Raw genomic sequence first — 9,678 nt, 5'->3', positions numbered from 1 at the left:
CGAGGGACAGGCTATATTAACGGTTTGAAATGTGACATGTGGAAGTGATTTTGAAGCATGGGGAGCGACATGCATAGCATCACATTTCATGGCATGGCATTGTATACATTTTGAGTTGGGATTAAATGTTATATTCTATCCGGTTAAGTATGACCCCTAATTCTTATTTCTATTTATTAATTAGGTTCATGGGGCTACAAGAGGTGCGCTTAGGTGCCACCTACTGAGCTTTATGCTCACCCTATCATTTAACATTTTTCAGGAACCGGAAAAGAAGTAGTGGATGCCGATCATCCATAAGCATGAGGATGACTAGGAGCTTATTTTGTGTCTTTTGTATATTTCCCATTTTTGTAAAGTCTCAAATTGTTGTAAAGTATAATTATTTTTGTTAATCATGGGCATGTGTTTGGACTATAACACTTGATTTCAAATGATGTAAATTCGAGACTATGTGAATGTTGTTGATGATGAACGGGAAAAAAAGTCATGGTTGATCTATTGTTGTCACCCTCCTATTTTATAAATTCATATTGCTACCTTGAATCTAGAAATGGGTTGCAACAGGTTTGGTGTAGGATGAAAGTATTATAGCACAGTCAGGAAACCCATTCCAGTGAGCTTTAGGACTCAAAAGCCATGTTTCGGCTGGCTGATCCTCTCCATCAGTTGACCGAAACTCCATGTTCAGCCAACCGAACCCCCTCCTTCAGCCGACCGATGACCTGTATAATAAAAATACCGAGAGCTTTTTTCTTCACCATCGTTTTGGCCGACTGATCCTGCCTTGTTAGTCGACCGATCCTGCCTCATCAGCCGGCCGACCATGGGTTATCAGCCGACTGACAGCCCCTCCTTGACCTGTATTGTTTGGACCTCCTTGTAAACTTGAGACTTGGGACATTTTTGGACCTTGGATTGCCTTGTATGATGGTTAAGGACTTAAGAAATTGATGGTGTGACTTTGTTGACCTCGAGTTTGAGCAAAGACTCGGGTAACGGTTCGGATCCACGGATTCGGGTCGTTACAGTACCCAAGGGACTTGTGTAAATTAAGTTTGTCAACAGATTTCTTAAATTCTAAATTAACTTGAAAGTAGGATGATTGAATTGTGATGATTAATTCTAAATTAACTAAGTAGAAAAATAAAATAAACTAAAGACAACGATTAAATAGGAAGTAGAAATAAGAGAGAGAGGACTAGGGGTATGATTTTACCACTAATGTCGCACCACCAGTTAATTGTATCAATTTATTGGAGATATATCATATAACATGCATAGGGAATTAATCATGGCTACAAGCACATATTAATTTAGCTAGAAAGTAATATAATTTAAAGCCAAGCATAGACTATCTTTTATTGATATAAATCATCTACCTAACTACTTTACTCTAGGGTGTAGCATGGTCTATCTTTTCTAAGCATAATCCATTAAATCTCTAACATTATATTCAGAAAAAAACCATTGTGTAATCATCTCATTCACAACTACAAGAAGTGAATGAGTTGTGTTCAATCACAAGATTAAAATATCTAAAACAAGATAAAAAAAAATATTTGTAATTGAATTAAAACTCTAAAACCGATTCTTATTGAAAATTTAATTAAAAACCCTATAGATTACACAATCATGCATGACAAAAATTGTTTCTCCAATAATTAAATACAATCAAACCAGTGTGCTAAGCTAGGGCTACATCACAACCTTAGCAAAGCGTTTAGCCAAGCATGACTGGAGGGGAATTCTTCATGGTTAAGGAAGACATCTTCACCGCCATGGATCGATCTCTTATTTCTTCTGAATGCTCCTCCTTTGATCTCAGCCTTGCTCCTCTGTATGATGATTTAATGTTTTAGAGTACTCCCTTTAAATAATAAAAGATTAGCCCTAAAGTTTCCTTTTTTTTATATCGAAGACATACATAGAAATTCTGTCAAATAAGGACTCCCGAAATTCGTACAGACTTCCAGGCCAATTTTGACAAGGTAAAAATTTGTTTTAGGGAATCCTCGAGGAGAGAGATACAGCCAGATTACCAAAACGGGTTCAAGTTACCAATTTTGACGAAATTTTCCTTTTTGGAGAAGGAATTTTCCATTTCTTCTTCTTTCCATTCTCATCAACTTGTGGCTTCTTTTGGACTATTTTCTAAGTATAATTAGACTTGGATCTTCAACATTGCTCGGTCCCACGGAATGTTATTTTTTAAAGCTCAGAATCACTGGTGTTGACTGATTTTATAATTAAAATCCTGAAATAAATAAAAATAATAAAACAATGTAAAATCACAAATAAATTAATATTAAGAGAATAAAACATACAAGTAAAGGGGCTAAAATGTATAACATTCAGTGCCTAACATGAAGCCTGGTGTTCTCTTATGGTGAGCATTTAGACATGTAGGTTTACACATATCTAATATTAACATGTAAAAACGTTGTAGAAAATGACATTAAAGTTGCATCTGAATTCTTTATTTTCCCTATTTCTTTCATTTTTATTCTTTTTTATTTTCTTTTTCTCAAAACATATATAAACAGGGCAGACCAATAGAGTAGTACTGAAAACAATGAGGAGAGGATAAGAAACAAACAGCTAGAATAATATTATTGATTGTTCACTCATGAGAGAGAGAGAGCATTTACCCTTTCTTACTAGGAGTATTCTTTTGATACTATGCTCTTCACCAATGTTTTATTATTCCACCCAAGTTAATTTCCTATATGAGAACCTGAATTGATAAATAAAAAGAAAAGATAATGAGCAAGTAATCAAGGAAAGGAAAGCCACAATGATGGAGTGCTCTGAGCACTGGAAAAAACATGGTACTGCATACAATCTGTAGAACAAAAAGGGGAACCAAGCCAGGCTCAATGGAAATCTTCATCATAATCATCAGAATCTTCATCACAATCTTTATCATAATTATCAAAATCAAAATCAGAATCATCAGAAAGAATATCTGTGTTTGGCAGATGCGGTACTTTTTCCAGTGATGAGCACCCCCTGATGTCCAGTTCCTCCAAGGCTTTCAAAGCCTCAAGACCCTCAATCTCACGTAAGCTCATGCAATCAGGGAGCAGTAAGTGTCTCAACAATTTCAAGTTTGATAGATTTGGCATTCTTACCAAGGATGAGCAATACGACAAATTCAAATATTCCAATGATACCAATAAATGTAGTCCTTCAATCTTATTGAGATTCCAGCATTCAAAAACTTCAAAAAAATCTAACTTGTTTAAGTTGAACCGATCTGGTTTATTTTTAGGGTGTTTATACCCACTCATCTCTAAGGATGCTAGAGGTGCCAAACATTCGAGCAGATCAAGTTCAAGTATTTTAGAGCACCAACTCATACAAAAACTTGCCAGCGATACTAGATTTCCAAGTCCTTGAATCTCTGTCAGCTCATCACACTGAGATATTGTCAAATTTTCTAGCAATTCTAGATTTCCAAGTCCTTCAATCTCTGTCAGAAAATTACATTTTTTTATTCTCAAACTCGTCAATGATTGTAGTTTCCCAAGCCCTTTAATCTTTGTCAGCTTACGGCACTCATAAAGTTGCAATTCCGACAAGAGCTTCAAATTTGACAGTTCTGGTAGTATTTCCAATGACAGACCACCATCAATATATAATCCAACCAGATTGGGAGGTAAACCCAATATACATTGAAGTTTACAGCCTCCCAAATAAACATACAGAAATTGTAAACTTGAAGGAAGCTCCAGCGGTGCTTCGAGACCGTAACAGCCTCCCAAGTCAAGGGTATGAATGCTTGTTGGTAGGCTTTGAATTCCTGCAGAATAAAAGCTGCTTAAGTATATCAAACATCATAATCTCCCAATGCAACTTGGAATGTTACCTCTCAATCTAGAATATTTTGCAACTATAATTTCCAGCTTCTTTAACATCCTAATTTCATCAGGTAGCTCCCGTATTTCAGTGTGTGAAATGTCAAGCACTTTTAAGTTACTTGCCATCTGTTTACAAGATCCATGAAAATTATATAGAAACAATCATACATATGCGAGAAATGAATTGAGATTATGAGAGTAAAGATTTTAAAATGTATGTAGTATATACCTTAATTTGACCCCAACCCTTCCAGTTCTCTGGGATCCTACTACCGCTTAGATCAAGTATGACTAGTTTCTTCATTTGAAAATTGGTTGCTTCAAAATGCAGAGGGGAATCTTGCCAACAAAGCCATCTTAAGTTTAACAAGCGATGCTTGAAATCCCCGACAACAACTTCAGCTTCATTTATTTGGAGATATCGCAGTTTAGATCATTCAGCGAATTTGTCATGCTCACACATCTTTCCAACAACATCAAGATTTAGGAGTTGTACCTTTTCAGTTATCTGTCCGTGAAAAAACCATAAAAATAAGTAAACAAGTAAAAGAAACCATTTGCCACGTGCTAAAAAAGGAATTATTAATATTATATATTAATTATTATTCTTATATATATATTTTTTTAAATACCCATTTTTAATGACTTCTTAATAATAACAGTTATTGGTGTTTACAAATAATTTTTGCTTTTATATATAAAAAAAAAATTTAAAAATAAAGCAACTAAAGTTTAGTTATTTTAATCTCCAAAAAAAAAATTTAAAAAAAAGGTCATTTTTTCAAGTTAAGATTGGGTTAGATTCAGGTTGGTTGATTCAAACATTCATAACTCCTTTTTTGTTTTTCTTCTTCTTCATTTTTTATTTATACAACAACTCTAAATAACTTGAAATAATTGAAAGATCATGATAACATTGTAGCCTACAACTTAATTACAAACGCTACACCAATCTAAATGTACAACATGCCTACTTTCCGCTGTAACCAGGTGTACTAGTAACAATAACATCGAAAATTCTTTTCTTAACGAGATGAGTTAAAAATTTTGATTTTTTTAATATTAGGTAAATACTCACCTCACAACTCTAAATAACTTAAATTGAGTTCCATTTTTAATTTAAATCCAAGCTGACAGTTGTCCACGCCCATCATAGATGATGCTGGCAAATTAGCTCCCTAATTGGAACCTATGTGGATGCTACCATGGATATTATTTATAGCTTAAGAAAACATTAATCAATGCAAAAAATTTAGTGCTGTAAATTTTTACCATGCATTCCTCAAATACAGCCGAGGCTTCTTGTCGATCCCACAACGTGCTGCGCAGTTCTGGATTCTCGAAATCTTCTTGACGGACGATTTCTCTACCAAGATCTCTTAGTTGATCATGCATTCTCAATGCTTTATCATTTTCAAGTTTTATTAGAGACATGAGACAAAGGACATTAATTTCTGTCTTTGCATCCCACATGTAAAATGGATATGTTTTATCCATCCCAATAAAAAGACATGCAATATCAAGAAATATCTGTTTTTGCTCATGGGTTAATACAATCATAACTTACTCTCAATTTTTCCTGAACTTCATGATTTGGTATTTTCTTCAACTTCTTCGATGTATCCTCCCATACTGTTTTTGGCTTGTCAGATAGAAATGAACCTATAACCTCAAGAGCTAGAGGAAGCCCTGCAGTAACTGATACCACCGCTCTAGAGATACTATCAAAGTCCAATGGAGGAAACTTTTTCCGAAAAGCATGAATGCTAAGAAGTTGAAGAGATTGGTCTCGGTTCATAAATGGAGGTTCGTAAGTCTCATCCACTTCACGAATATTTAAAACATGCTTGTTTCTAGTTGTAACTATGATCCTAGTTCCTGGACCAAACCAATCACAATTTCCCACAAGCCAATCGAATTGAGACTTTTCATCCACATCGTCAAGAACAATGAAAACTTTCTTTTTGAGAAATCGACCTTTGATAGAAAATGATAGCGTCGATTCCACCGTTAACATTAGTAATGGGAGGGTGCGGTTTAAGAGTGTCATTGAGAAGCTGGTTCTGCAAATCAACAATACCTTTATCTTTGTATTGTTTGACATTTTCCCGAACATCTGCAAGGAAGCTACAACAATTTTTAAAGTCGTGGAGGAGCTTGTTGTAGATGGACTTGGCAATAGTTGTCTTGCCTATACCACCCATGCCAAGGATACCAACAATCCTTACATCATTTGAACCAACATTTAATAATCTCATCATTTCATTCAGATGATCATCCATCATAACTAAGTTGTCAAATGTAACCATGCATTTTTTCTTCAGGTTCAACGACACTGTTTGAACAATCGTTTTTGCTAATTCCCCTTGATGCCTGATTAATGTCATGATGAAAATGAAAAATAATTAGTGACCGAGACGTAAACGAGCAGCTAAAATAATGATTGATGTGTTCTACCTTAGGGACGAGTAGTTGACTCATGAAACCAACATTTATCATGTTGTTTTTCTTCTTAGTATAATTTTGTGTTTGTCCCTCTAATTTGATAGTATTAAAATGCTTGATCATTTATTGGATTCCAATGCTATTATAAAGTTCCTATATATATAGATATAGATATAGATATGCAAAGAATTTAACATAAGGAAGGGATTAACATACCCAGCAGCTTCTTTGTTGACTTCCCAACCCTTGAGTTCTCCAACCTGTTTGAGTGCCTCCTTCCATTTCATAACAGTGCATTCATCAAAACAGCTCTCGTGCTTGCGAAAGGCTTCCTCTTAACTCCCAGATTGATGCCTCACATCCGATGGTTCAACATCATAGAAGATTGGCAGAATCGATTGTCCAGTGCTTCTATTGCAATCCACCATCATAGTTCTTGGAGAAGATGGGGATGGAGATACTGGAATCCCTGATTGCTTCGAGGAGCTCAGGGCCGATCTCTTCTCCTTTGCGAAGCTCATTGTCATCCCGAAAGGTGCGAACACCTGCGTCAATGAGATAGGTATATAGAATATCTGTGAATGTGCGGCGAGTGTCTGGACCTCTAAAACTCAAAAACACTTCGTATTCGCCTCCTGGAACAGGTACGGAGGTGGCTGAAGCATCAGACTCCATTTCAGATATAATCCTCCTCCTCTTACTTGGACCAGCGGCCTCACTATCCATTTCAGATATAATCTCCTGTGTCTTTTCTGCTCGATCGATCAGAAACACAATAGTGTGGAAGATAAATCTTGTACGAGTATTACCAATCCCCTATATACCAAACTCAAATCTCTCAAACTCACTTCAGTGTTTGGCCTTTGGATCTGCAAATTGAGGCATTCAAACACCCAATTTATATTTGCAAATCTCTCTCGATCGATCGATAATGTTTGGGTAATGGATCTGCAAATTCTCTATCTGGAATTGGAAAATGATAGGCTCAACACAACCCATACACGCAAATTAACTTTCCCAGTCAAGTCAACAGGACAATATATATTTCGGCTAAAGAGGCAGCTTTTTCCAAGCACTCACACACAGAAATTTCCAACATACTTCATAGAAATTTCCTCATCAAGAAATTTCCAACTTCATAGAAATTTCCTAACTATTTCAAGATACAATGTACCTCATAAGTCATACTTATTGTCAACGTATTCAAAATCTAAGAAAAATTACATACATATAAAAGTAATAATGTTGGACTCAAATTACAAACCACTGGCGTCAGCAGAACCCATATTACAAAAACATGGACTTTAGTTTCAGAAAATTGTAACCAGGCCCAACTTCAAATAAATTTGTCATTCAGAAAAGAAATACCAAATGAATAACTTGTGTCTAACGTACTCCTAACCATTAGAATACGGTAAAATAAACACAATAATTTTAATTAGTTTATGCAGTAAGTTAAATCAATTATAAATTAAAACAAATTTAAAATATATAAAACATCCCAACCAATTTATATTATTTAATAAATTGAATAATTAAAATGCAGACCATCTTTATTAATATCAAACATTGGAGACTCTACTCTACGTACACCAAAGTGCATGTTTAATAGTCTACTAATAAAATCAAACCACAAACTTATTCTCTAAGTACTAATAAAATTAAACATTTAATTACAAGTTTCACTGCCAAACCCATCTACAATAATTACATCTAATGCAAAAGACTTTCTCTTGCTTATTTCCTTATCCAAAACTCAAAACTCTATACCCAGCCAGTGGCCAAATCAGCATAATATATATATATATATATGTGTGTGTGTGTGTGTGTGACTGACAATTTCAGTTTAATTTCTTTAATATCATCTTCAAGCTTTGTAAGTATTATATTCCCACTTTCTTTCTTGATCAGGTATATACCTTCTATAATTTCATGATGAGGTACCTTAGTGCTTTATAAGCATTTTCATGTCAATTAGACGTAGCCTTGTAGGTATCTTTATGTCATATATACATCTTCTATACTTCAATATATACATTTAAGTATAAAATTTCTAATGAATACACTTACCTGGGATATTTTCTAAGTTTATTTATCCTTGCGTATACAATATTATAATCACATCATATATTTAATTTTCAAAGAGAATTAAACAATAATAATTGTTAAATTCGCTACAGATTGACATGTGACATTTAAAATCTATGTACTGCTTGTGTTAAACCACGTCAACTAACTTAAAAAAAGTTTGAAAATTTTACCGTTTTGAGATAAGAAAAAGTTAAAAATTGTATTGTTTTGAATTAAGAAAAATTCATCATACTCTAACGTTTAACGTTGTTATCTCTCCCTCATCTTTTCTAAAAAAATATCCTCCCTCCTCTTCGGATGATCTCTACTTCTCTTTTAACCTCACGTTCTCTCTCATCTTTTCTATAGGGCTTTTAGTAATATTTTCCTAACTTCATCAATATCCATACTTATATATATATCATTTTCCAATCATTACTATTACAGTAAAAATTGTATGTCTTGCAATTCTTAAATGAACGGACAAAGAATCAGTTATTAATTAAACCTCTATTTGAGGTTTGTTTATGCACAAGTGGTCGCGCTTTGATTGGGAATAGGAAAGTGATTTCCAGCTTCGTTAAGGGATGAGCATTGACCCAGCATCACCTATTATAATCAAATCAATGCATTAGCCGGCAAATAATTGTCCTAAACAAATTCATAAATGAATAGACTTGAGGACCCACCATGATGAACAAAACCATATACTGTAGAGACAGTGACTTTAAGAATAGCTTCAAAATGATATTCTGTTGCTACTATTATTTAGATGTTATATAAAATAATAATGGTTTATGTGTGAATTCATGGATGAATAAAAAATTTAATCATGTCAATATTAAATGTTAACTTAGTTGTCCATGAAATTGAAATTGGAATTGAAATTGAGGTGTGAATTTGTTTATTCACAAGTTGCCGCGCATTGATGGGTAATAGGAAAGTGATTTGCAGCTTCATTATGGGATGAGCATTGACCCAGCATCACCTACTCTACCAGAAAGTAAAATTAAATCAATGTATTAGCCACTAAATAATTGTTCTAAATAAAGTCACATGTGAATACATTTGAGGATGAGGTGTGGTGGCCTCACCCTATTGATCATAGACTGATAAAAACAAGAAATAAATAAATAATACGGAGAGAACCATTTCTATATAAATAACTACCTTAAGAAGACAAAACACCTTATTTTTATATAAAGGTATTTCACTTTTCACTTTTCACTTTTATTTTTTTTTTTCCATCATTTGGTGAGAAGTGCTTATCACCATTTTTGCCTATTAACCCAAATCTATA

The 9,678-nt window shown here is 34.1% G+C and overlaps 1 protein-coding gene across 2 annotated transcripts; it reads right to left on the bottom strand.

Moving 5' to 3' along the window:
- Positions 1–1,623: 1,623 nt before the first annotated feature.
- On the bottom strand, positions 1,624–7,414 carry LOC132286253 (uncharacterized). Of its 2 annotated transcripts, none has more exons than XR_009472724.1 (5): positions 6,525–7,414; positions 5,136–6,236; positions 4,093–4,371; positions 2,652–3,989; positions 1,624–2,257 (listed from the first exon to the last, which is right to left on the bottom strand). XR_009472724.1 is itself a non-coding variant. In XM_059788535.1 (5 exons), exons 3-5 carry the CDS (start codon positions 4,165–4,167, stop codon positions 2,877–2,879), a joined length of 1,122 nt encoding a protein of 373 aa, XP_059644518.1. In that variant the 5' UTR covers positions 4,168–4,371; positions 5,136–6,236; positions 6,525–7,414; the 3' UTR covers positions 2,849–2,876. The 2 variants fall into 2 exon arrangements, 1 of the variants encoding a protein (XP_059644518.1); XM_059788535.1 differs by lacking the exon at positions 1,624–2,257 and having other exon boundaries at positions 2,849–3,805; positions 3,872–3,989.
- Positions 7,415–9,678: the final 2,264 nt, after the last annotated feature.

The sequence above is a fragment of the Cornus florida genome, unplaced genomic scaffold (genome assembly GCF_030987335.1).
Source record: "Cornus florida cultivar Cherokee Brave unplaced genomic scaffold, ASM3098733v1 CherokeeBrave_3.0.0_Hap2_Chr11, whole genome shotgun sequence".
In the NCBI taxonomy this organism is placed as follows: Eukaryota; Viridiplantae; Streptophyta; class Magnoliopsida; order Cornales; family Cornaceae; genus Cornus; species Cornus florida.
This window is presented reverse-complemented; position numbering and strand designations above follow the sequence as displayed.

What these genes read in the sequence shown, in the direction of transcription:
- LOC132286253 (XM_059788535.1), bottom strand. Translation starts at nt 4,167, where the DNA reads ATGAAGAAACTAGTCATACTTGATCTAAGCGGTAGTAGGATCCCAGAG. An exon ending in AGGGTTGGGGTCAAATTAAG is followed by an intron (nt 3,990 to 4,092) that starts GTATATACTACA and finishes TCTTGTAAACAG; the next exon opens with ATGGCAAGTAACTTAAAAGT. An exon ending in AAAATATTCTAGATTGAGAG is followed by an intron (nt 3,806 to 3,871) that starts GTAACATTCCAA and finishes TTTATTCTGCAG; the next exon opens with GAATTCAAAGCCTACCAACA.